Below are 27,954 nucleotides of genomic sequence, written 5' to 3'. Positions count from 1 at the left end.
GGCAGAGCGATGTGAATAAAGAGGTGTGTGAGGGGCAGCATCTGCCACAGGCAGCGACTGCAAGCTGGTTTGCAGAGATCAGAGACTAAAAAAGTCCATAAACGGGGTGTCCCTGGGCCGCAGTGCTTGCAATTATGGCACTAGCCAAAATCAGAGACTCCCTGCAGCAGCCAGAGTGCAGGGAGTCCCAGGGGAGACTGAAGAGAGCTCCAGGGAGGTGGCGCCAGGGTCTCGGCTCCTTTCCCACGGGCCAAATTCTGCCAGCAACAGAACTCTTGTTAGCACAGACCGAGGGGAAAGATGAAGCAGCTGGTTGAACAGCATCCTGCTTCGGTAATTCCTTAGCTTGCCGTGCAAACACGAAGGGAGTGCTGCAAAGAGAGGGCTTATCTGCCTCAGTGGGATGTGGAGTTGGTGAAGGCCTGAAATACGTATGAATGAGTCAGTATGGGAACGCAAACCTGGCGTGGGGAAGACAGGGCCCTCGTTGGTGTTTCCCATCATGATTTTCCATTTCTGTCTTTGCAAAGTCGATGGGAGCCCTAGACGTGTCTGTCTTCTGGGTGCGAAAAGAATGAAAAATCTGTTTTTCTCAGCCACAAAGCAGTGACGGTCGTACCCACACCTCCCTCAAAAGAGGGGGCAGCCGTTTGACTAAAAGACATGGGAGCAGGGCCTGTGGTCAGAGTGCCCCAGGCCCCATCGAAGCATGAACTTTTGGCACATCCCTGTTGTGTGCAGGGGAGACCTTGGTACCAACTGCCGTGGAGGCTTACCATGTGGGAGGGGGCTTGGCTGACGGACTGATCGATCGCACACATGCGCGTGTCCCTTGAAATGTCACTCAAAGTGTTGTTGCAATCTCCCCACGTGTCTGTGCACCGCTGCACAATTTGCCCTTGGTTATTTTTCCTCCAGCAGCTTCTGCTTGCAGCTGTGCTGAACCAGGCAACTTGAGCAGTGCTTATGGCTGAGGGCCAGTTCCCATCCCCTGCTCTGACCTAGGCAGGTCATTTGGGCTCTGGCAGCTCTGCAGCCCCCACTGCTTGCCCCAAAGCCTGCTGACAGCCACCACTCCTGGGGCAGATCCCCCAGGGCCACAGGACACAGCCCAGCGTGTTAACAGCTATCGCCTTCGGTGCCAGTTAATGTGTTGGCCTGTGAGTTTGGTCTGCCTGCTGCAAAAGCGCAGGTGTGAGCGTGGCCACCAGCCTTCTGGTCTTAAAAGCCAAATAGCTCATATCGTTCAGAGTGAGAAGTAAGTTTTAAAAAATTTATTTATAAATAAAAACATAAAATTACCAGTAGTTTACATCAGTCACCAGAAGTAACATCCAAAAAACCTGCAGAAAAATAATTATATGTACAGACTGAACCCTGGCCTCTCCTGGAGCGGGGCAGGACAGCCATTACTCACACCAAGGAATGACACATCTGCGATGCATACGGTCAAACACAGCATTGTGCAAAGGCAGCAAGTCAATGTCTCCAGTCGATCACATTGTACAGCGCTTGTTGGTGAGGATACGGGGCTGGTGCTGTGAGGAAATCGGACGGGGTGCCCTCAAAGTCAATGGGAGTGGAGTCCGTTGGCTTCAGGGGCAAGGCAGGAACAGGGCTGGAAAGCCTGGGAAGGCCAATGCCTTGTGAGGAGCTATTAAAAAGGAGCAGTCGGGAAGAACTCTGCTCCCTTCTGTTCCTTTCACTTATTTGACGCTTAACAGCTTCCAGTAACTGTGCTCTGGCTCGAACACGGGATGCGGAGGGGGATACAAAACCGCTCAGTGAAGCTCTATGGCTTGGATGATGCAGAAAATCCCTTCTGGCCTCACAAATCAGAGCTGAGTCGGATGCGCACTGGATAGCTGTCTGCCATCCTCTTTTTGCCCTTGATCTTCTGGACCTCCTAAACTGTCCTTTCAGCAGGTTTGGGCAAAGGCTGGGACTGCTCCCCTACCCTGTAGCTTGCAGTAAAAGTGACCTGACCTAGTCCTGACATAGAGCTGTAGGGCTGAAACCTGGATTTGAGGTTTGCTTTTTTCCAGCAGACGATGGCTAAGGATGGGCAAGTGCTGTGTGCCCAGCCCGGGACGCCCAGACAGGGGTTGCTTGTGGGGTGGCATGTGGCTTGGGATTGCTCGAGGGGGAGGTACAGAAGGCACAGATTGGTTTCCAACTTTTGCATTTGTCAGGCTAGCGTGGAGTGAGGGATGCGAAATCCTTTTGCTCCGAGTCTGCTGGCTGCAGGGAGGCTGGTAGCACAAGGGCAGCCTGGCTTTGAGCCCTTGGCTGAATTTGTGGGGGGATCAGGGACAGCAACGTGACGCTCCCTCACAACCTGTGGAGAGAGGGCTTTGTGGGGTTTGGCCCAGCTTGCTAGTGGATAAATAAACATATTGCAATAAAAATACCATTGCACTGGTACAAAGTGGTCCCAGCTAGAAACCTCCACCCTGCCAAGCCTCAGCTCTTGGGACATCGATTATCGCACATCAGCGGCTGACTTGCAGGGTGTTTGGCACCTGCCGGAGGTGCGTGGTGGGCGATTTCCCTCCTGGCCGCCGGCCCGTGCAGAGCAGCGAGGGGGCTGGGAAAGGGGCTGCTCCTGGGCCCCTCAGCAAGCGCACACTCCTCTGAAGCCTGCTGCTGCAGTGGAGCCTTTTCTTTCGCTTGCTGAAGGCAGGAAAGAGCTAGGGTAGAAAACAAAATGAGAGCATTTTCTCTTACCAGCTCCCGTCAACTGCTGCAGCAGGAACCTGCAGACTTAATGGCATCGGAGGAAATAAGGCAGTCAGAGTTTGAAGGGGGGAGAGAGCGGGAGGGAGTCAGTCACAGCAGAAAAAGAGAGAGCATGTCGGGTCATTGCCTTCTGCCTGTGCATTGGGCCAAGTCCCTCCTTGGGGTAAATAAAATTGATTTCACTCTTGATTCTTCAGGGCTGGCTGCAGTTTGGAAATTTCCGTTAATCCTTAAATCCAGTTACCAGTTCAGCAGCTGGGGAATAGGGATATTAAGTCCTTGTCCTTCAGAGATGGAAGCAATGGCTCGCCATGGATATGTTTTACAGTGCAAGTTAGGAGAAGATCCCTGGCCTTGCAGGAGGGAAGTGCTGGTGCAGCTCTAGGTGAGGGATAGGAAACCTGCTTAGATTCAACACGGACCACGATCGTTAATGAAAGGCAGTTACGACATGGATATTTGCAGGAACAAGGTAGGAGCTCACTGCCAGATGCTCGCTCAGCCTGGGGCAGTTACTGTTGTGATAACTGAAAGTGAAAAGATCCATATTTTTGGTTGCTGCAACTCTGTAGAGATAAGGAGAAGGTGGGAAGCAATTAATTTGGGATTTTCTAAAACTCTGCTGATTTCTGGCTGCTTACATTCTTGCTGTTCAACTTCAGGAAGTTGAAAGGAGTTTGTTTCCCAAGAGGCACCTTATGGAAACCCAGGCCTCTTTTAAGGTATCTTGGAGTGAGCTTTTAGAGTCACTAGTCCTTTTAGAAGATGGTGCTTTCCAGTGGTGTGCACTAGGGGGAAAAAAAAGCTGAGTCAACCCTATAAATCTAAGGTTGCTATTCCTCCTTGGTCTTGAATGAGCGTGTGCATGTGTGTGTGTGTGTGTGTGTGTGTGTGTGTGTGTGTGTGTGTGTGTAGAGTCATTCCTGAGGCACTCTAGGATAGCTGAAGGAATGAAGAAGCAGAGCAGGATTTCTTGCCTGGGTCAATGGCATGATACAAATCCTCTTGCTCCTTACGAGCTGGCTCCCTGGCCACCTGCTCTCTGGAAATCAGAATCAACTGGAGAAAGATAAATAAATTTCAGAGCAGCTTAGTGCTTTCTGCAGGTTGTGGGCCAGGGACCAGTGGTGGAAATGTGGCATTGGTTGTTTCCTCTTGAACAAGGTAGGAAGGGCTGTGGCATCCGCATTCCCAGAGCTGTGCTACTCACGGGTTCCCTTTGAGTCATTGCTCTGGCGTTCACCCTGTGGGGAGAAGATCCCTTGGGAATTTTGCATCATCTTGTTACCTGATAGGAAAGTTTGTTGCTAAAGTCCTGTTCCCTTATTGCCCCTGTCTCTGGCTTCTTAATCCTACAAATGAGCAGAAGGCATCCTGCTGAGGACGCATTGGACGCGAGGGGCAGATGCTGGACACATCACCATTGGCACAAATTGCTTGTTCACCTCTAACACGACAGGCAGCGTAGGGCACCGTCATGGTGCAACACTGGGAGGGGAGAAGGGCTCACGAGCTGGCCAGGCAATCAGCTCAGCTAATAAATGCATGGCTCATCTGAACTGTACAAGGTGCACCCAGCACGAACTGAGCTGCAAGGAAGTACTTCTTGCCTGGAAGAGATGCCTGTTTGCGAGGAGGAGAAGGAATGTCTGGGTCAGATCTCGGTGGCGATGATGTCTTCGTAGGGGACATCAGCACCAGGTATATCCAGCTCAATGGGCTCCTTGCCATCTTCCCCTGAGGCAAGCTGCTGGAGCATCTTCTCCAGATTCTGGTTCCTTTTGTACATGTGCAGGTAGCTCTGTTGCAGCTGCTTCTGATAATGAATCACCTTTTCTTTTTCTTCCTTCCATGTCTGCCGCTCGTGCTGGAAGCTGGAGGTCATCTGCTCGTTGTTGTCCCGCTCAGCCTTCAGCTCTGCCTTCAGCCTTTCCACCTCTCCCTGTAAGGCCTGTGCATCGTCCACCATCCCCAGGGCTGGGCTGGAGGCAGATCTGGCCCCATCCCGGCCTTCACTCAGCTGCTCCTTGAGGATGGCAAGCTCTGTTCGGAGGTCTACGATCTCTTGCTCTAGCAGGTTCACCTTCTCTCTGAGGAGTTCGGACTCATTCTTCTTGCGCTGGAGCTCATTTTCGCACACTTCCAGCTCCATGGCTTTGGTGCGCAGTGAGTCCTCCAGGTCCTGGGTTTTCATCTCCAGCCTTTCCATCTTCACCCTCACCTCTTTCAGCTGAGCTTTCAGGCTGAGGATCTCAGTGGTCTTGCTGTTAAGCTCAGTCTGGGATTCCTTCAGCTGCTGCTTCAGGAGGGAGATTTCCCCAGACTTCTGGCACACCTGCGGGGAGGGACACAGCACCTGGAGTTAGAGCTGAATCTCGGAAAAAACACACCCTGTCAACAGCAGCCAAGGCAGTAGCAAACCACTTTGCAGATCTGTCGCATCATGCAAACAAAGCCAGGGCACACTTGAGCATCTGAATGCAGAGATTCTGGCTGAGAAATTGGCTCTGGCCACAGCTTTCACACTGCCAGCTGCTGTTTATGTCCTGCATCTTATCCAAACCATTCAGAGAAGTGCTCCAGCAAAGGGGGTGATGCATGTGTGCTGCCTAGGCTCTTGGGGTGAGCTGGAAGTGACAATGTGCTCTTCTGTGGGGCCTTTCTGTGCATGAACATCCCCAGCCTAGACAGAGGTTTGCTTGTGAAATAGCCATAAGGATTTAAGAAGCTGGCACCCCTCAGCTGAGATGTGGAAATGGATTGTGTCAAGGGAGCTCTCTGTTTCAACACCCAGTACATCATCTTTGCCAAAACCAGTGCTGAAGGCTCGCGTGGTCAGATAAACTTGCTAAGCTTGTTTCACAAGCAAACGCCCAACTGCACCCTAAAACCCAGCAAAATTGCAACTGAGAGCGAAGCACGTAAATCCCATTGACTTATCCAACTGAATCCTAAAGTGTTGCTGGATACATCAGCTCACAGAGAGATTTTGGGGTATCAGCTTCCAGCCACTCTTGCTGAGGCGCCTGCAGCTGGAATTTTGGTAGGGTTCAGAAACCAGCATGAAAAGATAGCTCAGATTCATTTGAAAACATACCCTGACAGTTTGGGAAGTATCCGTTTGGGAGCAAATAAGATAGAAATACTGAAAATTATATAATAAATCCTTGAAAGGATGAAAGAGCAAAGGTAAATGTATGCCTCTAAATACATTAGACAATAGCTATACTTCTCTTTGTACAGTTGCAATGAAATTATATTTGTTTGTTTTATTCATGTGGATGAGCAGGCTCGCCTCTGAATTTTCAGTAGTTTAACTGTCTTTGTTCAATGATACCCAATCAGTAAGAATATTAAGTACAAGCATGGAGTGGAAGGTTTTACTACTCTGTAATAAATGCCCAAGACAAGTTCAAGTAGTTCCTATTTGCATATGGGAAGGCAGCTTTACTGCTCCTTTGGGACAGCCAGCCTGAAGAACCTTGCGCGAGAGGTAGGAAAGACTAAGTTATTTTAATGACTAGTTTTTTTTTTTTTTTTTAATGCAGTAGTTTCCTTATGATGAGAGGTGCTAAATTGCTGAGAGAGGTAGTGAGTCAGTCAGTAGTAACAACTTACAGAGCCTCCATGTGACAGACTAGAGCTCTCCCTGGTTTAAATAGCTATATCCTCTACAAGCCCGTGCTTAGTGCATGCACCTATCTGCATGCACTCCTCGGACCTTCCATGGCTAGTAGTGGATGTGGGTATAGAAATGGAGAAGAGGTGTGTAGTTTGTCTAGGGTGTGGATGCTACTACCTTGCTCCACACACACCCTTTGCTTTTGGCATTTGCAGTCTGTGAGGCTGTGCTCTGATGTGCTTCAGTGATGCTTACCTCCCACTGAGTCTCCTCCAGCGCTGGGGCAAAGCTGGTCTTCTCCTTCTCATAGGACCTCAGCTTGGTCTCTAGCAGGTTTTGCTCTTTCATGAGGTTCTCCAGCTCTTCCCGGAGCTGTTTCTTCTCCTGCTGCAGCTGGAACACCTGGAGGTGAAGGACTTGCTGTGTCCGCTGGGTTTTCTGCGAGGTTTGCTTGAGCTTGCTGTTGCATTTCTGCTTGAGGCCTTCCAGCTCTTCCTTGCAGCGCCTCTGTTTCTCTTCATAAACCTGACAGGAGTTGACTTCCTTCTCCTCAAAGCTCGACTGAAGTTCCTGCAGCTCTCCTTCCCTCTCTAGCAGCTTTTGCTCCAGCTCCTGGATGGTGGACTCATCTGTGGAGATGGGTGAACGGATGCAAGTGGCCTTCTCAGAGGCATGGTGGTGGGAGGCTTTGCTAGGGTTGATGATCTTGTTGCCCCCATCAGAGAAGGACATCGCCTTGAGACTCATCATGTTACTGTCTTGGATGACAGCACACTGGGTGATGTTGTGGGCTGAGCCCCCAAAGCGGCTGATGGGTCCCATGGGGGTGACCAGCGGGTCAAGCTGGTAGCTGCTGCTCGTGCTGTGGGTCGGGAGGCTGGACATGGAGTTCCTGCCGGAGTCGGACAGCGCGCCAGAGCACAGCACCGGCTTGAGCTCTTGGTCCTTGGCTTTGTCCAGAGGATGCAGCTGCTGGGAGATGTGACTGCCATTCTCTGGGGAGGAGTGGAGGATGGCACCGGACCGGGGCAGCACTGGTTTGAAGGCTGTCGGTCTTGCGGCAGTCTTTTCTGTGCCCTGGGGAGAAGAGAAGAGCAGGTCAGCACAGAAGACTGATGACACTTAATCTTTTCTTCCCAGTCCCTTCCGTCCCTAAGGACGTAGGCCCCAGAGTGGGGGTGGCTAGGGTCTTAGGAGAGGGGCTGGAAGCTCAGGAGGATGCTGCTACTTGGCAGCTAGAACTACTTCTCTTGGTGGAAAAAGGCATGACTGAAACTGAAAAGATATGGAGTACATTGCTGACCCAAATCCCGAAAGGCAGGGGGTGGCAGGATGCCCTCAGTGCCTGCCTGCTGTCCCTCCTCTCCCATTTCCTTGGCACCCCCTATTTTCTTTGAGCCGGCTCCTGGACCAGAAGCCAGGATAGCCCTGTCAGTGGGATCTGCACCCATGTTAAGGCAAGGATTGTCAAGATGGACACAGCCCTGTATTAATAAGCCAGCTGGCTACCAGCCTCGAATGGGCCCCTGTGCAGCTGTGCCCCAAGCAGCTGCCATGGGGCAGGGGAAAACGGGGACCTGCAGGTCTGTGGGACATGTTCTGCCCTACTAACCAGTTCCAGCTGATTGGAAAAGGGCATCCGTTTCTGAGGGGTGGGCGTCCCAAAGTCCGTGCTGCTCGTCCCGGCCTGGCTGCCCAGCTCCCCGCCGGAAAGCGATGTGTAGTCCGCCCGGTGGGAGCCGTGCGTTTTCTGGCTGACCTTGATATAAAAGAAGTCCTCGTTCTTGCTGCTTTTGGAGCTGGACTTGTGGCTGGAGTCCTGGGAGAAGCCGAAACGAAGCAGCCCGTCTGAGTACCTGTTCAGCTTTTTCAGGTGGGATGACTTGCGGAGTTTGTACTGGGAGGCTCGGCAGTGCTTGCTGTGGAAGCTGTGGCCGGAGATGAGGCTACTGACGCTCCCCATGCTGCTCCCGGGCTGGGGGCATATAGCGGAGAGAGGAGACCCTGGCTTTACTGTGCAGGGAGGTGGCCAGGGAGTGGGTAGAGATGGCTGGTGCTGCGATCATAGCAAAGATCTCCCTGCGCCCCAGAGCTGCAGTCCTGAGGGAGGCAAAGAGAGCAGGATGAGAAAAAGCAGTTTGGGAGGTATGCTAGGGGAGCGCCGTTTTGAGCCCACATTTTGGGTATCAGCAGGAGATGTGTGTTTTCTGACTGTGTGAGTGCATAAGCACGCCCCTTGCACAGGCACGTCGGTCTAGGTGAAAGCTGGCAGCAGCACGTGAGGGCGTGAGCCCTTGTGTGAAGAGCATGTGTGTGCTTCCCTGCATGTGTCCAGGGTTGGTCAGCTTGTGCCGTGGGGTGTGCGCGCGTTTGTACAGATGCACTGGTTCTCGGGTGCGTGCAGAGGGCGAAGGAGCCGCGCAGCAAGGCAGGCACCCGGCTGGCAGCCCACGGGTGCCTTTTTTCTCTCTGCAAAAGCCCTGCGTGAGGGAGGGCGGCAGACGAGGAAGCGCAGGGAAAGAGCAGAGCTTTCCCCTGCCACTGGGGAAGGCTCCAGGAGCTTCCCACAAGCTGCTGGCATGCTCCAGGCCGGCTGGCCACCCGCGCTGCCACCCTCCGTGGCACGGTTCCCGGCGGGCTGGATGCCTCCTGCCCCGCGCCTGGAGGCTCACCGGGAAAGGTGATGCCACCCCTGCCTTGGCAGCCTCTGGCCTCGGTGAGCTGGGGGAGTTCATCCCGAACACCGCGCTCTCCGCGGCAGCCCACGCTTGCTCCCCGCTTGCCCGGTTATCGCTGACGAAGGCCTCGTCTGCCAGCAAGGCTGACGCGGGCGCTGGCCCTGCCCAAGCCCACAGCCTCGTCGCCAGAGCCGGGTTGCTTCAGCGTCAGACTAGGGCGAGCACAGCTTGGCTGCTGCTTCGGGACCCTTGGCAGTGCGGATGCAGCGCCGTGCGGCGCTCGTGTTGCTAGTCCTGCAGCGCCTGGGCCTTTGCACCTCGGCAGTCGATAGGGAAAGCACCTCGAGGGTGGCTAACACGCTGAGCGCAAAGCACCCTTAGGTGCGTGCATCTTGGTGCCTGCACAAATGAGACCAGGTGGGGTTATGTGGCTACAAAGGAATCTCAGCTGTTGCCTTAATTAAAAATAAGGAGGGGAGGAAAAGGGATTGGTAGTCATCTTTATATTCTTAAGAGGGGATAGATACAAATTTCAACAAGTGCCTCTGCCTCCTGCTCGTGCTGTGCCAATGGTTCTGGTTGTCAGACTGGCAGCCACGCAAGCTGCAATCGCCTTAACCTCTCCTGCATCATCCTGTCCCTCTCTGATTTCTTTCCAATTTTCAGTGCTCCTCTTAACCTGCATGAAAAGGGAGGCTGTGAGGCTTAATTACACTTAATGTCTGTGCAGCACTTAAGAAGACGAGAGGGGTTATGTATGTGCTAAGTATTGTGATTATGGTTCAGAGGTATGCGGTGTTGCGTATTCTCTGCTATAGGGGGGGAAAAAAAAGAAACCCAGCTCCTCATGGCCTTTGCGATGCTTGGCTCCCAGTGTCAGGGTTATAATGGAGATGCACCTTCCATCTAGATAATTAAAGGCTGAGGTGGGGAGAAGGGGAAAGAGCTGCTAGTAGGCAGAAATTAGAGCATAATCAAAATGAGCTAAATCCAGATTGCACAGGAAGATGAGAGAGGGGAATTGTTTCGTGGCTGAGTCACTTTAGAAGTGTGAATAATCGGAAACATTTCTGCTCTCCACTGCATGCAAAATAGCTAAAAGCTTTCATCCTCCACAGCCTGGCTGTTGCATTGCCTGGATCTCCTCTCTGGGGTGTGCACCGCTTTGCGGGGGGTCCCGTTGTCTGAACAGGCTTCCTGCAGGCGCTGAGGGCTGCCCAGGGGTAAAAGCTCTCCCCAGGATGGGGGCAGGGCTTACGTCCTGCAGGGAAAGAGATAGGCAGGAGCACAGAGGTGGGGGGGGCTGCCTGGCACTCCTTGCCAGGGCGTCCTCCTTGCAGCTCCCCTCCACGCTGCTGCCTGGGCAGTGCTCGGGGACGCCCTCCCGGGGACCATGCTTGTCCTGCCTCGGCTCCGCTCCAGCCTGGGGATCCCTTTGGGTGTTGCTGTTAAAGAGAGGCCATGCTAACCTCTGCCTTTTGCCAGCCCATCGCAGACATATCCCGTTTCCAACCTGTTCTGGAGGGTTTTGCCTGATGGACTTCTTAATTGCTCCTACCGACGGAGCCACCATCACATCCCTGCGAAGCCTTTTCTTCTGTGCCCTGAGGACCCAGATTGATTAAATGTCAAAGAAAAGCCCAGGAAGCTGGAATATCTACTTTGATCCCTAAATCCATTTTTGAGAAATTAAGAGAAGCAAAGAACCAGGGTCTGAACTGTTGCCTGGATGCTGATATGTTAAAAGTGATCAACGACTTTGGATTCATTCATTTTTACAGGGTAAGAGGCATGATGTGCATGGAGGAGGAGGAATAGCTACAGGGAACAGGATAATTGGCACAGAAGCCTGCTCTGCGAGCATGTGTTCCCGACACCACGTTTGTGTATGTGCCTGTAAAAGAAAAAGGCAGTGTCACAGCATAAAAGCTGCCAACTATAGCTACAGCATCACAGAGACAGTATTCAACATGTGCGAGCGGGAGAGGGGAAAGCAGCCATTATATTTACATACACCTATGGCAGAGGTGTCAGGGAGGTTTGATACCTAAAACAAATAGCAGCAGAGGGTGGGCAGACCTGCCGCTGGGGGGGAGCCAGGCTCGCTGTCAGGTGGAGGGTGCGGAGCTGTGGCCAGAGCACCTTGCCAGGCAGCAGCCAGGCCCTTTATTTGGATGCTCGCTTGGTTTCTTGGGTGCCTACAGAAGACAGGAGAAATGCCGGGGGGAGCTAGCTGGGACTTTCCAGTCTCTTGGCAGGAGGCGTTTCAATCAATCCCAACCCTCCTACGCATGCCTGAGAGGGTTGGGTATACTTTTTTCTTCTTCTTCCCTCTTTTGATTTAGAAACGAACGTTTTGAAAACTGTAGAGGAGTTGGCATTCACTGCACAGTGTTAGCAGAAAGCAAAAGGCTCTGGAGACAGCCAGACTGCTGGCCACTCGGAGCCCAGGGAAGCAAACTAAGCGTGTCCGGGCTAGCAAAGAGCTCAGGCTTGTACTCCAGCTTCAGGGAATCTCCGAAAGGAGGGACCTGGCTTGTCCCCCTTCCTTGTTCAGCCTCAATAGCGCATGCTTACGTCTTCCCTGCGTCAGATCTAGTGACCGCGCGACTCCCTCGGGAGCCAGATCAGCTTGCTGAGCCAACCAAAACCTAGTCATTTTATGTACATATTTTTGGAAGGGTTTTTGCATGATTGGCAACAGCCATGGTTATGTTAGACATATTGCAAAGTGACACCCTCACTGTAAAAATGGTTGGAAAAAAAAACCCACGATGCTGAGAGTGCAGGATCTGAAAATGCGCCTTGGCAATGGTGGGTGCCCATTATCTGCATCTGCCTCTACATAGCAGGGTGCAAGCGTGCAGCAGCTGTGCGTGGAAGTGTTGGGGATGGGGTGTGCGTTGCGCATAGCTGGGTCTGTCGCGCACGCAGCACTGCTCCTGCGCTTGTGCTGCGTGCAAAGAGGGAACTTGCGCCATTGCGAGTGGGGCACGTCACCTGGATAAGTGGGTAGGGTGTCTCTGGGTGAAGATGTGGGCTGGATCCATGTGTATCTGCGGGGTATGTGTGTCTATTGTGTGTTTGTCAGTGTGTGATGGCAGTACTACTGTATCACCCCATCCCTGCACGCGCCTTTGCCCTTGAAGCCATTAACTTTTCTGAATGCTGCAAATCTCCATCTGCTCCGCTCCTGGGCCATGCCCGACTCTGTGTTAAATGTGATTACTTTAAAATGTGATTTGCCCTGTCACTCACCAATTAATGAGGACAGAAAGCCAGAACAGACACAAGCCTTTCCCTCTTGCTCTGCCGCCTCTGGCAAATTAGACCCTCAAAGCGCCCCTTGCTCTTTTGTATGTGCTAGTGATGGGGAGGGGGAATAAGATGACAGCGCAAGACCCCGCCTTGGTCGGCCCTCACTGTGCGTCTCCATGAGCCGGAGCCACAGGACCCCCGGCCTTTGTTCCCCGCCTGCGCGGGTCGGAGCAACGGGGCACACTGGGTGTTAAATGATGGATTTGAGACGTTGTGCTTGGAGGCAGGGAGTTGTGTCTGACTCTGGCTAGGTAGCCCTTCATGGGATTTCAAGGGCCTGATAACAAAATCAATTGAAGTGGAGTGGTAACAAGTCATGAGTGGGGTTTGCTTTTTGGTCCTGCTGCTCACAGCTATTTGGAGTATGCACAGCATCTAACTGCAGCATCCCCTGCCCTTGCTTTCAGGAGAATTATAAAAGGCAAGAGAAAATCATCACTGCTAAGGACAAGATCAGCCCCTGACCTGCACTGAGAGGCACAGGGATCCTGCAGGGACCACGCGGAGGACAGTCTGCTGATAAACACCTGTGCAGACGTGGCCAAACCTGGAGGATCAGGTCTGAAAGTGTGGATGGTCCTACTCTTGCTTTTGCAGAAACAGAGGGGGAAAAAATGAACGGCATCCCACATTCCTTTCCAAAATCCAGTCATGCCTACCCAGCCATTACACACAGGCGAGACAACTCGCTCCCCATCACCTCCTTTCTGAATGAGTTACAGGAATTTAATCTTATCTCCTCACAGCTCCTTGCAGCATAGTTTCTTTGAAACCTTTCCCTAAAACGCATCACCTCTTCCTTGCAAAGTTGCACAGGCATTTGCTTTCTCTCTGCTTTCGCCAGACAGATCACCTTAGTAAAAAGCCTTCATTTCTTCCCTGCTGATCCTGTTCTTCCCTCCTTGCTATGTGAAAGCTTCCTTCTCCCCTGCGCTCTCTCGCCTACTCTTTTTCCCTCTTGTGTTGTTATTCATCATTTCTGTGCAGATGCACCCACACATTTGGGTGTTTGTTGGGAGATGCACAGATTATACAGAAGCAGTACCAGCTGCCAAGAGCCTGGATCCAGGACAAGTCTCCTTCCTCTTTCCGTAGATTACTGTCAGGTGAGGTCCCCATGTTCTGCTTGATGACTTGGGTCTTTGAGCCACTAAAAATTGTGGCCCCAGGGTAAAATGTGGGCATTTCCATGGTAAATAGCTGTGCATATTCTACCCAAAGCACCTAACGTGTTTTAATGAAGAGATGGGCTGATCCAAAACTTGGACTGCAGCAATCGTGCAGCACTGAGCTGGGTTTGGAATCTGGAATCAAAACCAGGATTAGTTGGTTCTGATTTCTGGAAGAGCTCAGTCCCCACATCGCACACCCTAACAAGCTTCAGGCCAGTGAGACTGGCTGACCCTGGGCTATGTGAGCATGTGTGTGTCTGTTCAGATTTACAAGCTCAGTCTGCTCTTCCTGTGCCCAGCTGGAGACAAGGTCTTAGATACCTGCTCATTTCGGTCTCCAGAGAAATGGCAGCAATGGGGTTTGGAGAGCCCCATCAGCAGAGCCAACCTTGCCCCCACCCTGTAATCTTCACCCTAATTGCGCTAATGGGAATTAATCCAAACACCGCCCAGGCAGACGGCCATCCTCGTGGTGCTCAATTGTCCCGCGGTGCCAGTGAAGGGCCCCATTACAAGGCTTTCATTCACTCTAATTCATTGTCCCCCATTCATTCATTGACATTCATTGGGATCATTTTGATCGGGAAGCAGGGAGTGAATTGAGTAAGGGATTCACAAAGCACACACCATGTGTTCTGTCCTGATTTGCCATTAGTGAAGGGGGACACTCCAGATGAAGAATAACCAGCCTCAATTACATGTTACATCCACTCTAATAGCCCAGGAGTCCATCACACTTAATGTTATTTCAATGAACACTAAGAGAATTCACACCCACTGGCTGAAGCTTGTTAGCAGAGCCAGCAGTGGGTTTGGCAGTGATTTTGGTGGGCTTAATGCCAGTGCAGCAGTAGTAGATTGTGCTGTCTCTCTGCCAGTGTCCCCTGGCAGCTGGGCTCTTACGTGATGACCGATGATTCTACTGCAGGTCCTGGAGATGAAGGTGTAATTGCTCAAGCAGGAAAAAAAGGCAAGAAAAGGGACTCTTCATCAGTTTTGAAACCCATCACCAGCATAGAGCTCTGCCTCTTTGCATCAAACTTCTGCTGGAGAACTGCTCAGATGGGAGGTTGCTTAAACACCCCTTCTTCCTGCCAGCCCTGCTGGAAAAGCCAGAAATCAATGCCAAATTCAGCATCAGCTTTGGAAAGAGCTTTGAGGGAGCTGCATACACGTGCATCCTGCATGTCCCATCCCTCCAAGGTACTTCGAGATTGAGACACCAGCCTCAACCTGGGCCCTGCACAGATGGCCCTCCACTTCTGTCACGCTCGTTTAAGGGATCACTTGCAGCGATCTGATTGCTGTTAAAGCGACTTGCTTGGTTAGCCCTGAGGGACTGCATCCAGTGTCCTCTGTCTTACTGGGGCCTGGGGAGCTACCTCACCTACCCAGTGTCCTTAGGAGCAGGGAGCTGAGGCTGCCTAATTGTGAGGGAACAGGGCCATACTTTAGTGGTGACATGTTTTGCAGTTTCTCAAAGGTTTGGACATGAATCTGCTACAAAAGCCCCCTAATTAAAACAAGTGGCTTTAATGGGAGAGCAGGGTGAAGCTGTCAGTGTGATGATGTAGCTGGCACTGAGGCAATTGGATTAAGCTATGTTTGGGGAAGCCAGTACTAGAAAAAAGAGGAATGTCTCAAATTAACGATGAATCATATTGGCAGAGTGAGTTTTAGAGGATATCAACTCACCACCCGCTGTGCATTGCCTACTTCTTTGTTGTCTGATCCTTCCATGGGGAAACCACTGTGCTTCCCTGAGCAGGAGCCCTTGCCGATGCAGGGAGAGGATCCTGTCCCTGCCTGGGGACAATTGCACAAAGTTGACGTTAAGTCAGCAAAGTCTCATGACTTCAAATGTCTGCATTTCTGCAGAGCCTTGTGCTTTCTCACCAGCAAATGCTTACTGGACAGTTAGCCCGAGCACAAACTAATAACATAAGCAAATACGCGGGCTTAGAGAAAGTGGTGGTGTATTATTCTTTCTGTCTCCCTACTGAGAGGGACTTAGAAATGAGACAAACCAGAAACGCTTGGAGCTGGTGGCTAGAAGGCCTTAACCTCAGCTAGCAGGCATTTGTTCCCAGGAAAAGCTGGTGTTTGCCTTGGCAGCCTGCAAGGAGTTTAGAGTCTGTTAAAGCCCACAGGAAAGTCACGAGATGAGCAGAGTGACCTATTTGGATAGGGCTGGACTGGGGACTGTGTAATTGATTTTCAGGGAATCAGCAGCTGAGCCCCACTGAAGAGATGAATGAGCAGAAAAGCCAGGTCCCTGCAGTACTCCTCAACATCCCCACGGCACAGGCTGCTTTGCCTGGGCCTTGGTGTCCTCCCCATCTGGCTGGAGAGCCACATGTACTAGGGAAAGCCCTGTCTCTGGGGCTGCTGATTGCTTCATACACAGGTGGAGAGGGCTGCAGTGAGCAGCGTCCCAGCAACCTGCTCAGAGCTGTATGCTGCAAGACTGAGAAGGAGCTGATTGCCGTGCACAAGGTCACTGAGTGATGCTGCAAGAGGGGACAAAACAGCACCTGCTTAACTTGCTCCCACCTGTGAGCTTGGCCAGCAGTTAGCAACAGGATGGTGTTATTAAAATAAGGCCTCACTTCCCTCATGCAAGGAACTGGAGAAGCAAACAGTCCCTGCCTCACCTGTACAGCATGCAAGCACTGTTTGCATCGACCTCGGAGAGGCAGCACTGTTTACAAAGCCAGTCCATGTTTTCTGCCCACAGAACGAAAGGAGTGATTTCCAGTGCCGAAATGCCTCAGCTCTCCCCCACACAGCTGCAGTTATTAAATAGCTTCACAGTGCACAAATTCAAACTGCATTGTTATCAGGAGCTGGGCTCCAACAGTCCCAGAGCCTCCCACCATCCCTGTGCCTTGCCCTCAGCATGCAGGGACGCCAGGTCCATCCGACGTCAAAGAGGGGTCATTACACGTTCCCAAGAGCGCTCAGCCCTGTATAAAGCTCTGCACATGCTGGATGCAGACATAGTAACGGTAGGGCATCATGGGAATATCCCTAGACTGCTCTTTCAGTCTGATCCTCTACTTTCCCTGTTATTACAACCCCATCTTGATCCATAGCTCCTCTTTATGCTCCTTATGCCATATATTTCTGCAAATAACCCTCAGTCTTATCTGTGACATCCCTAGTTGCCCAGTTCTCAGCTCAGACCAGAGCCTAAAAACTTTCTGGCTCTGTCTTCTGAGCTTAAATGTCACCTACAAGGCTCTCCAGCTTAGGGTTACATACTGCTCTGTAAATTTCTGCATGAGTTTATGGTGAGGAAACAGTTCTCAACCTTCACTTGACCACATGTGAAGAAACCCCACCTGTGTCACCCAGAAATACCCAGATCTACTCGCAGTTTCATCCCCACTTTTGCCAGGAGCTCACATCATACAGATTTCGGAGCTCATCAGTGATTCAACACCCGAGCACTGCACCCACACAAGTCATATCAGTCATGCTCCCAGTACAAAGGAAATACTTGCATGAGCCAGAGTTAAATATTCCTGGGTTGGAGAGAAAGATCTTTTCAGCTTATTTAATTCCTAAGAGCATCTGGCTTTTCCCACTAATGAGCAACTAATACTGCAATTAAAGCCCTGCTAATTGGAAACTCAGAAATGTTCTGGTCCCTGCTTTTGTCTTTTGCAGGTTTGCTGACTCTTTGGGGATCTGGAAGGCATACCTGAATGGCAATGAGAGCTCACAGTTCCCTCTGCAACTGGAAAATAGCCACGACGTCCAGATTGTGGTGAATTCACAACCCTCCCCTAACAAGCACAATTGCTCAACGTGAAACAGCCGGGCTAGCACCGAGAGCCCTTGCTCCGAGGCACCTCACCTGGGCCACTAGCAGCAATTCAATCTCTACCAGATGCTCACAGGACTCTTCTCTGAACAGGACAAGTTTCTGGGAGAGGTTTGTGCAATACTCTGATGACAAAGAGCTGCGGATCAGCTCTCAGGGTGCTGTAGGGGAGAGGGGGGTGCACAATCCCAGCAAGGATCTTGCAGGCGTTATCAGTCGTCGCTGCCCTTCCCAGCAAGGCTGGCAGGTGCAGAGTGACTGCTTCTCTCAGAGGAGGGTGAAGGGACCTCGCGTCCCTGCCACGGGAGAGCTATTTAGGGGCCTGGAACCGTCTGGGGCTGGCAGCTGGTGCCGAGGTGGGCGACAGCTGAGCGTGGCTTTCGCTTCAGATCTGCAAGGCCCCTTTTCACACATCTATTTCTGACCCTATAAAACACAATCTGCCAGGGTGTGAGCATGTGGGGGGCATCCAGAAAAGATGGTTGCACGGGTCTGGCTTGCCCAAGGCAGTAGACAGCTCAGCCTTTCTGTGTGTCCCTGCAGGTGCCTCTGAACTGTAGCTGGGAAGTCGCAGAGACACTGCCCTTTAACCTGTCTGCAGAGGAGATCTGCACTGGTGGTAATCTGAATAACTGTAGCCTGCATTAATACCTGTAGCCCTGTCAGCAGCCAAACTAGCAAGGCGTGGTGTCCTGCACACCTCTTATGCCGATTCCCTGAGGCTTAATTGAAGTGTCCAGTTAAAAATAGCAAGAGCCTCATGTAACCTGAGATGAGCCCTAAATACTTTTCCTCCCAGCTCTCTAGTTGCACTGTTAAGACACGGGGCTTTACTTGTCTTCCTTCCTCAGTCCTGCTACCTACAGCTAACACAGTAATGAGGGACAGGGAGCCCATTTCACACCAGGCTGTGACAAGATGGTAGCACCAAAGGTTTCTTCCACAAGCTAGTCATCACTAACTGCCAGGAAATACCTGATCTAAGGTTGATCTAAGGTTTTTTCCACTGCAAAATTCCCCCCAAAATATACAGAGGAGAAGTAGCCTTTTCACGTACAGTGAAAATTTAGAAGTGGAGCTGCAGGCTACCATGGAGACAGGGCTCTGTTTGCAATCTTCTCATCTTTTATTGTCTCTCCTCCCCTCCTAAGCAGCTGAAAAGCAGCCAGGAGCCACTCTGTGCAAGGCCCTACCCTTTACTGCCTCCCATCCTCTGGCTGGATGATGCTGCCCAGCCTGCCCACCCTCCCGGCTGGTAGGTAAGTGCTTGGGAGGTGCAGCTGGCTCCACTCTCTTTCTGCTGCCTGCTCCTTCAGCTCCTCTAGGCTTTTGGCACCTCCTTTGTATATCTGGGGTTCGGGAAGCAGATCCATGCTGCTTCTTTCTCAGCCCTGCCAGGCCTAGGGCCTCCATCCAGTTCATGTGCAACATGAGTGCTTGCAGAGCCTGCGGCAATTGCTGCTCTCTGCACCTACCTTCTGCTATCTCTCTGGCTTTCCTCTCTTTGATGATGGGCAGTTCAGGAAGGATATTAGCAGCCAGAGGCTGAGATGATGCTGGTTCTCCTAGAACATACTCTTAAAGGGAGAATTTGCTGTAGTAGGAGTGGAGCCCAGCATGGTGCATGAGATGGAGAGACAGGAATGAAAGTGAAGAGGGAGAGAGCAGGTGGAAAGAAAGAAAGAAAGAAAGAAAGAAAAGGATTCTAAATCATCAGCGGGAAACTGCCTGTTGCAGTAGGAAGCTTTAGCTGCTCTCCTTAAGAAACAGGAGGGAAAATAACTCTGCTCTGGACATCTAGCATAGCTGAAAACCCTGGATCTCTGTCCTTAGCAGGAGACTGTCTCAGATGAAATGTTCTGAGGCAGGAGCTAAAGATCTTTCAACAAACTAAACTTTTCCATGTCAAGGCAAGCCTCAGCATTGCAGCACCTGAGCTCCAAAATTAAGCTGTGCAATTTCTATCTGTGCTACTGTTCTTGTTTGTGATGCCACTTATCCTGTGATTTGTCTAAATGCTGGGTATTTTTGTACCCTGTGTGATGCTCAGCCAAGTGGGAGCTGAGAAAAGGCAACTTCTGCATGTTGACAAAGAGCCAATCTTGGTCCTTGCTGTGCAAAGGCATCTGCTGTGCTGCCACTGTCTCTTCCTCCTTCAACTCCCTCTCGCGCTTTCCAGCGTGTGTTACATATCCTCATCCCTGCTCTGCTCAACCAGTCTTCTATGCAGCAGCCACAGCAAGGGGGAAAAAAGGCAAATTCAGTTCTTGCCTCCTATTTGCCTCTGCCTCTTTTTTCAAATTTGGCCTGTTGTGAAAACCACACCTTTAATTCCTGGCTGCCAAATGTAGCGATTCTCTCAAAAGAGAAACGTACATCAAAGTTGCAAGTAATATTCAATTAACCTTTACACAAGATAATCCATAACTGGCTTACAGAGATGTCATTTAATTGTCTAAAAAAATAAACAAACACAGGCACTTGCATTTCAGAGAGGCAAGTGTGTTGATCAGTTCTGGCTTTTGCTGCTGTTACCACTGATGTTTTGTTAAAAGGCAATTAACGATCTAAGTGTTCCTTCCAATTTTCATGCCGAATTAGAACCTATGACAGTTTTCTTTGCTTATGCAGTATGGCAAGTGGCCAAATGTATCCCGTCTGCATTTATAAATCCTCGATAAATTTCCCTTAGAAAATTTCATTGATGGCAAATGGCCTTGTGTTATTGCAAGATGGCAAGTTAAAATGAGCCTTTCGGAGGCCTTCTCTCTCACACCAAGAGGCAGGCGAGCATCCAGCTGCAGGCTCTCGGACCTGAGCAGCGCCAGTGCCCTAAGGTGGAGAAATGCTCAGTTCTCCAAAAGCAAGTGGCTCAGAAGACGAGTATCTTTAATAATTAAAAATACTCTTATTCTAAGGCACAGCAGAGCATATACATGCATTGCTACCCTCTGCTGGAAGGAACTGGCTTTCAGAGAGGCCTTATACTGCTGATGAGGCTAATGGAGAGGTAAACGTCTGCGTTTGAGGAAGGTCTGAACCATAGGCTGGTGTTGCCCAGAGGTCCCAGGTGAAAAGCAGCGCAGGGACAGGGCCCGCTGCCGTGGCTCCCTGGCAGTGCTGCAGCTGCAGGAGCGATCCCGGGGCTGCTTGGGCACTGGCATGTTTCCCCTCAGATTTTACCCTCTGAAACTAGGGAATGGCCATTTGTGCCCATGCTCAGGACTTCTCGGGAATAAATTTGTGCAGCCTTCCTGCTCAAAAGGGGCCTTTTAAAATGTGAGCCAAGATAAAAACCCGATAGTAACAAACAATCTGTGTAGGAAAAAGACTTTGTGACCCATGTGCCAAGTCTTTGTACGTTCCCTGCTATTTTTAACTAATCCCTAATGGCAACCATCCACTTAGGTCCTGCTCACTCCCAGCCGCATGCCTTTACCGCGGTGCTCTCCAGACCCGAAGGCTCGCGTGCTTCGCGTTTCCTCCCTGCGCCCTGGCTCTCGCTGCAGCTTTCTTTTCACTTCCACGGAGGGGCTTTCTGTGGCTGCGTGCCTAGGAGCAGTCTCCCGGAGAAAACCACAAAGACAAGCCCAAGGGCAACGTGGTAAATGTGTAATGTCACATAAATTAGGCAGGGGGTGACTTTTAAGACTTCTCAACCAGCTAACCAAAGAGAAGCACGCGGCAGAGAAAGAAATATTTATAAACACACACACAAAAGTCAACATTAAGGGGGACTAGAAAAAACACCAAGTTTCCTGTCAGTGCTAAGTTTTTTCTAAACTCTGTAGGACTGAAGCCCCATGCCTCGGTGCACAGGGCACGCGCGGTGCTGCCTGATCAAAGCACGTGTGGCTCTGTTATTGAGTAGCACCCTACCGTGATCCTTTTTACACCAGTCTGTGCTTCGAGGAGCAAATATAGCACCCGTTTCCTTTAATGGTTTCAGTGATACTATCTTTTCACACTTGTCCACGCAGTACTTTACAGCATGGGCTCTGCCGGGGAAGAGCAAGTGTCCTCCTGCGCGAGCTGGCAAGCCGGGAGCTCAGCTCACGCTGTCTGAGGTGGGGACAGGGTTTTGAATGTCCCCAGGGACAGTGCACACGCGATCCGGTCCTGGGGGAGCAGCGCTGGGAACGAATGACGGGTGATACGTGCCAGGCTCCCGGTGTGCACACTGAATGCCATGGCCAGCACGCTGCCCGGTAAGAGTGGGGGTGATCTGGGTGGCACCAGCCCTTCTGGGTTTGCTCCCAGTTGCACCGCGAGCGTCTGTCTGCCCACCTCTCTGCATGCCACAGATACCTCTCTTGAAAGCGTGCTGAGCATGACCATACTTGCTCACAGCAGAGTAAAGGCTTTCAAAGAGGGGAAAACAGGGATCTAAGGCTAACAAAATCATCAAAGCAAGGGCCGAGGGAGGCCCAAGAGGGCAGAGCAGCAGGCAGCTAGCAGAGAGTGCCTGGGTGCAACAGTCTTGGCTCTGCTGCACTACCCACAGAGCAGCTCCGGGGGGACCTAGCAAAGGGATCCTGCTGGTGTCCCTGGTGACATAAATAAATACTCCCTGTAGTGACAGGACATGAGGTTTTGTCCCCAGGGGTGCTTTCCCCTTCTTAGAGGGGGAGCCGAACAGTTGCCTTCCTGGTTCCTCCAGGTCTTTCCCCATCCATCCACTGATCCTTCCCTCCCCATGTCCTTCCCTATCTATATTTTCCACTCTGCTCATCCAGGCAGCTGAGAGCATTGCATTGAAGGCAGACTTGGATGCTCTCCTTCCAGCTCCAAAGACCCCAATAACTGTCCAGTAACGTCACCCTCCTTCCCCATGAACAGCCCTGTCTTTGCCTGGCCCTGCACTGGAGCAGAGCATCTGCCAGGGTGGAGCTTTCCCCCCCTTTCTCCAGTGTCCCCTTCACCAAAGCCAACCTGGGTGGAGGGGGTCTGTACCTCGCACCCTTGGCACAGAAAGCCTGCCTGGAAGTCCCTGAGCCCGCTTCGGGAGTTTGCAGGGGAGCTGGCTTTTCTTGAAACCTCATTTTCCTGCCTGAATCTCACATTCATTTGCCTCCCACCACTCCGCAGCGCTGCCTGCCAGGGAAGAGTGACTAAAGAGTGGGTGGAAAAGAACGACTCAGGACCAATTTAGCAGCCCGCGGCGCCGAGAGGAGGGGGTCACCCGGAGAGCAGGCGGGGCACGGGCACAGCTGGGGCTCCGAGGGCGAGGAGCTGCCACGGCTGCGAGCGCGGCCCCACCGGCGCGCATCACGGAGACGGGGCTGGAGGCTGGGCGGGGAGCTGAGAGCATCCCACATAGGGTGCAATTGTGTTTCTGAGTGCACTTTTGCAGCTGCCATTAATTGCCCCGCTGCTGACTGTGCTGATGATTTTGCACTTACAGTTCTTTGTCCCACTGATTAATGGCCCCGGTGATTAATTGCACGGGTGATACCGCAGTGGACGGCAAGCAAAACGGCTAAGCGGAGGGCTTTGCAAACCCTTGAAAAAACCCAGCCTGCAGCTGGCCGCAAGGAGTAGGTGCGAGCTGGGCAGGCCGTGCCACGCGGAGGGGCCCCGCGCAGGCTCGGGGAGGGGAGCACGGCCGTGCCGGCGGGCCGGTGCGGGAGGCTGGGTCCACGCAGGGAGCCTGGCAGACTCTCCCCTGGCAGCTATTTTGGAGGGGTTAATCGGTGTCTGCAGCGATGGCGTCAGGAGGCCAGGCAGCGGGGACACGCGAGGGCTTTCGTTCCTGCTCGTGCTCCGCTTGCGGCAGCCTTCAGTGAGGAAAAGCAGCTCTGGGGGAACGTGGATGTGTAATTACTGCCAAAGCAGCAGCCTGCTCAGGGAAACGGGACAGCGCTGCCGCCTTTGCCACCGGCATACCGAGACACAAATGCAAGGAGTTCACAGGCCTCAATTCACTAGTTACCGTGGGAGAGAGGAAGAAGTGGTGTGCTGCGGCAGCCGTGGGTGAGGATGGTCCTGAGGGGCAGGGGCACAGCACTGCTGGCAGGGGCTGAGCGCCAGCGTAGCGCAAGTGCTAGCGTAAGGGGATGACAGGAAAGCAGATGCAAACTCCCCTGGGAAAAAGAGCTTGGGATTGAGGGTGCGGGCACAAGCGTGCAGGGTGAGCTCAGGGCTGGGGTGGGAGGAGGGGCTGGATGGAGCTATCAGAGCTCCTGCACAGGCTTGTGCACACTTGTCTGCGCTGGACCTTCCTGCCACCCTACTGGGGACTCGCAGCCTTGGCCAAATACCCCTAACCATGAGAAAAAGACGCTCTCTGCAAAGTCTGAATAGGCATCAAACCCCTCAGAGACAGCAAGGCACAAACTCATCAGCCAGCCACAGCCACGCCGAGCCCATGGCCCAGTCCTGTGCTTGCCTCTGCTGGCGCGCAGGGCTGCTGGGCTGTGCGGCTGCTCTGACATTGGATGCAAAGTGCCAACGCGGTGAGAAGTGATAGCCCTGAGCTGACTTCTGCCACAGGGACGGTCGAGCATTGCTTTTACAGGCAGAAATTAATCCCTGGCTTTGCAGCGCTTGCATATGAAATCCAGATGAGCCTGAAGATAAGGCAGGCACCACCGCGAGCTGTGCAACCGCTGGTCAGCGCTAACCTCCCCAACACGCACACACCTGTGCGCGCAAATCAGCGCACATCCCCCAGCCCGCACAAGGCGCGCACACACACACATGCAGAGAAGAGCGCATCAGCACGCGATTGTGCACAGCCGCACATACGTGCACATGAGCGGATGCTAAAGTACTTCCAGCGGTACCTGGCTGCACACTCGCCCGTAACGATATAACGTTGCTACCTGTGCGCGGAGGTACCAGACACCTACCCGAGCCGCAGCCTCGCTCCTGCGCGCTGCCCGCTCGTCCTCCTCCAGCCGCGCTTCCCCCGCGCGCCGGCGCTACCAGCGCACCGTCTCCGGCACGGGCCGCCGCTCCGCTTCCTGAGCGCGGCTCCGAGCTGACAACGAACCAGCGGCATCTGCTCGTTTCCTCCTCTGCCTGGGGAGTCTGGGGGCTCCTGCGCGCGCGGCAGCGGCCCGCGCCCCCCTCTGCGCCCCCTGAACGCGCAGAGGCTCTTCGCCAAGAAGTTTTCGGGACGTTAAGAAGGAAGTGGAAGGCCGGAGCTGAGCCCACAGCCCGGCAGCGAGACCGGCTGGCGGCTGCGGCTCTCCCCGCGGGCTCTGCCCGGGGGGACGCGCTTTGTCTCCGCGCCGGCCCCCGCCGCGTCCCCCCGCGCTGTCCCCGCGGCCGCTGCCGCCTCCCCGCGCAGCGCCGCCGCCGCCGCTCGGCCTCCCCGTCCCCATCCCCGCGGCGGGCAGCGCGGCCGCCCCGGCCCCGGCCCCGGCTCCCTGCGGCCGCTCCGCCCTGCCCGGGGCCGGGAGGCGCCAGCCCGGCCGTGCAGCCCCCGCTCCGCCGCCCCGGGAGCCGCCGCTACCTTCCGTGGCCGGCTGCTTCCCCCGGCGGCGGCGGCGGCGGCGGGCCCCGGCGCGGCTCCGCGGTGCGTGCCCGGCAGCAGCATCCCCGGCGCGGCGCGGCGGAGGAGGAGCCTGGCGCCCCGCGCCCCGCGCATTGGCCCGCGCGGGCGCAGCCCCCGGCCTTTGTGTCGCGGGCGCCGGCAGCGCCGAGCCCCGCGCCCGCCGCCGGCTCTGCCCCCGGCCGGGCAGCCCGCTTTCGGCCGTCGGCGGCCTCCGCTCCTAGCCCGCCTTTGGAGGCTCTCCGGGAGCTGCCCCAGGCCGGGAGGGGTCTGGGCTGGTGCTTCTGCTCTGCTTGGCTTGGAGCAGGGGTGGGAAACGGCCTCCGGCGCCCGCCGTTTGGGGTGACCACGGGCTGGGGTGGGCAGCGTGTCTCTCCCCGGCTGGTGGAAGCAAGGACACGATCCCCAGGCCCCGGCCGCGGGGGACCGATGCCGTGGGGGCCATGGCCAGAACCGCCCTGGGCGCAGACGGGAAGCCGAGGCACGGTACTGGCTGCCAAGGGCTCTGAGCCAGCTGAGCTGCAAGGTGCCTGCCTTACCTTGCCCGAGCTGAGCCTCGCTTAACGGCCTTTGGCTCCATGAACGAGGCATCGCGCGTGAGCTGCCCTGCGGTGACTGCCCGGGCGCGTGCATGCACGGGGCAGGAAAGGCGGCCGCTGCCCCGGACAATGGAGCTGCCTTGGAGGTGCAGTAACGTTCCCGCGTCCCTCCCTCCCTGCTCAGCCGGCCTCCGGGGAAATCTGTTCACCTTCCTCCTCACCTAGGCGGAGGCAGGTTTCCTGCCTGCTCCCACCGAGCAGGCCTGCTCGCCATTGACAAGCTGACGTAGCGCTGAGGAATTTGCCGGGCAGCTGGCAGCACATCTGGGCTTGCCCTGCGCGCGGTGCCGCATGGCCGCGTCCCGGCCAGGTATGCGGCGCGGGAGGGCTGCTCTGGCTCAGGCACGCCTGCGCTGCGCCGCGGCACCGGCCTTCGGCTCCCCGCTGTCGGAGCAGAGCACGGAGCGGGAAGGGAGCCCGGGAGGACGGCACGTCCCCGCTGGCATCCTGCGCGAACAGCTGGGCAATGCAAACCGGAGCAGCAAGGGCTGCTTCTGCCCTGCCGTACGCCAGTGCGCTCCCAAATCTGAGCCCTTGGCTCGCGCTGCCGGGGCATTTGACACCGAGCAGAAATGGTTACGCTGGGGTGGAGCGAGAGAGAGCTGAGCTCTCGGCTCAGCTCAAACCGCAGCGCTTTGATTTATGGAGCGAGCACTGGGCAGACAAGATACACCCCCTTCTTTTTTTAATATTGTTTCCTGGCAGCTCAGTTAGTTTCTCTGCTGGTTTGAGCAACGCTCCCACAATCCTGCGGGCTGCCTGTTGCCTTGAAAGCAGTCAGCTGGAATTTGCTATTTTAGGACCTAAAAATTGAAGCGAGGAGGAGGAGGAAGAAGAAGAAGAAGAAGGAGAAGAAAAAGCATATTAATGTGAGCCCAGAGGAGAGGTTTAGCAGGATTTCACTCAAGGGGCAAAGGAACATAAAAAGTGATGATTCACTTTCAGTCAAGTGGAGCTTTGTGTTTCTATAGTAAGTTGAAACAAAACAAGAAGGTGAAGCCAAGAAGTTATTTGTACCAGATGGGCCAGTGGTTATATCTGTAGCTTTTCAGGAATTGTCCTGGCTTGGGCTTATTTTGGGGCGATTTAGCTCAAGAGTTGCTCCAGGGTCCCGCTCGGCGTTGCGCTGCCCTGTCCTCGCCGTGGACGGGAACGGGGACCCGGGCGGCCGCGGGGGGCCGCGACCCGCTCCGTCCCCCTCCCGGCCGCGGGCCGGGGCCGCCTCCGGGCTGCTCTCCCGCGCCGCCGGGCCTCACCGGCCGGCACGGCTCCTCCGCCGGCTCACGCGGAGCCTCCGCGTCGCCTGTCGCGCTCAAGCCCCGACTCGCCCCGCCTGCCCCGTCCTCGCCCCCGCAAACGAGCCTGGCGTTGCCTCGCCTCCCTCGAGCCCGGAAGCTTTCCCGGGGCCAGGTAGCCCTCGAGAAGAGTTGCAAAGGCGCCCGGGGAGGCTGGGCTGATCAAGGAGTTTGGCGCACAGGCACAGCCTGCACACCTCTGGCCCAGCCCGGCGGCTAGAGGTGGTTTCTGCTGGGCGCGGAGGAGGCTTGCTTTCCCCCGGCGCCGGGAGCCGAGGGGTGGCAAAAGACCTCCCTGCAAACGTGCCCTTTACTCCAGTCTTTATTAGAAAGACATGAGGTTTAAAAATACCTCCAGCAAAATCCTTCCCAAACAACCCACATTTTGGACCCTCGCTGCGAAGAGGCGATGAAGTGCCGGCGAGCTGTGCCCGGGGGGGAGCGGGGGCCGGAGCGGGGCTGGGAGCGCGTGCGGCGCTCGGGGGCCTGCGCCGCCGGCCGCGCTGGGTCTCGCGCCTCCGCCTGCCGCTGCCGGGCCGGAGCCAGCCCCGACGGGCCAGGCGTGAGTCACTCGCTGATCCCTTCAGCTTGATGCTAGGGTCTTTCTTAACCACTTAGAGAAGTCATCCTGAGTACAGCCCTAAGTGGATTTGCATGGATGGATTGCGTAAGAGTCCCTTTATTCTTATATTTGAGAATAAAGGATAAGCAGAAATGACAAAGACAAGGTTTTTTCCTTTTTTTCTTTTACTAACAAATTATTTATGAATCCTTTGAAATTGGATATAACTTAAACTAAGTTCATACTAATTTACTGCTATGTAAGGGAATTACAAGACAATAACATCAGCGATAAAAGCAAGGAGTAGGTGTGCTTAATGACTTTTTCCCTTACAGACCTGTGAAGCGATACTGGAAAGGGGAGGCATGTCTGGGAAAAGGAAAGGAGCGTCTGCAGCTCTCCGGGGCTTTGCGAGGCCCCAGAGCCACCCAGAGGGAGCGGGTGAGTCCCGCCACGGGCCAGGGTGCCCGGGGATAATCCCACTCTGTATTTTCCCTAGTGATTTCCCAATAGTGACAGAGGCACCAGATTGAAAGCAAAACCCAGGACGGGGCGATAGGAGAGAGCGCTTTATTTGCCCTGCTCCAGTGCAAAGGCCGGGAGGGGCGGTGAAAGCGCCGGGCGGGAGCCCTGGGGCCCAAC

General features: G+C 54.0%; 1 protein-coding gene across 3 annotated transcripts; it reads right to left on the bottom strand.

Moving 5' to 3' along the window:
- Positions 1-1,259: 1,259 nt before the first annotated feature.
- Positions 1,260-25,665, bottom strand: LZTS1 (leucine zipper tumor suppressor 1). 3 transcript variants are annotated; one of them, XM_068920899.1, is made up of 4 exons: positions 25,617-25,665; positions 7,974-8,461; positions 6,617-7,438; positions 1,260-5,074 (listed from the first exon to the last, which is right to left on the bottom strand). In XM_068920899.1, exons 2-4 carry the CDS (start codon positions 8,322-8,324, stop codon positions 4,394-4,396), a joined length of 1,854 nt encoding a protein of 617 aa, XP_068777000.1. In that variant the 5' UTR covers positions 8,325-8,461; positions 25,617-25,665; the 3' UTR covers positions 1,260-4,393. The 3 variants fall into 3 exon arrangements, with proteins under 3 accessions (XP_068777000.1, XP_068776997.1, XP_068776999.1); XM_068920896.1 differs by lacking the exon at positions 25,617-25,665 and adding an exon at positions 24,818-24,919; XM_068920898.1 differs by lacking the exon at positions 25,617-25,665 and adding an exon at positions 24,210-24,497.
- Positions 25,666-27,954: the final 2,289 nt, after the last annotated feature.

The sequence above is a fragment of the Struthio camelus genome, chromosome 27, assembly GCF_040807025.1.
Source record: "Struthio camelus isolate bStrCam1 chromosome 27, bStrCam1.hap1, whole genome shotgun sequence".
Taxonomy (NCBI): Eukaryota; Metazoa; Chordata; class Aves; order Struthioniformes; family Struthionidae; genus Struthio; species Struthio camelus.
Note: the sequence above shows the minus strand (reverse complement) of the source record. Positions and strands in the feature narration are given on the sequence as shown.

Coding starts and splice junctions, on each gene's coding strand:
- LZTS1 (XM_068920899.1), bottom strand. CDS start 8,324: ATGGGGAGCGTCAGTAGCCTCATCTCCGGCCACAGCTTCCACAGCAAG. Junction 7,439..7,973: donor TTTCCAATCAGCTGGAACTG/GTTAGTAGGGCA, acceptor TCTTCTCCCCAG/GGCACAGAAAAGACTGCCGC. Junction 5,075..6,616: donor TGGAGGAGACTCAGTGGGAG/GTAAGCATCACT, acceptor CCCTCCCCGCAG/GTGTGCCAGAAGTCTGGGGA.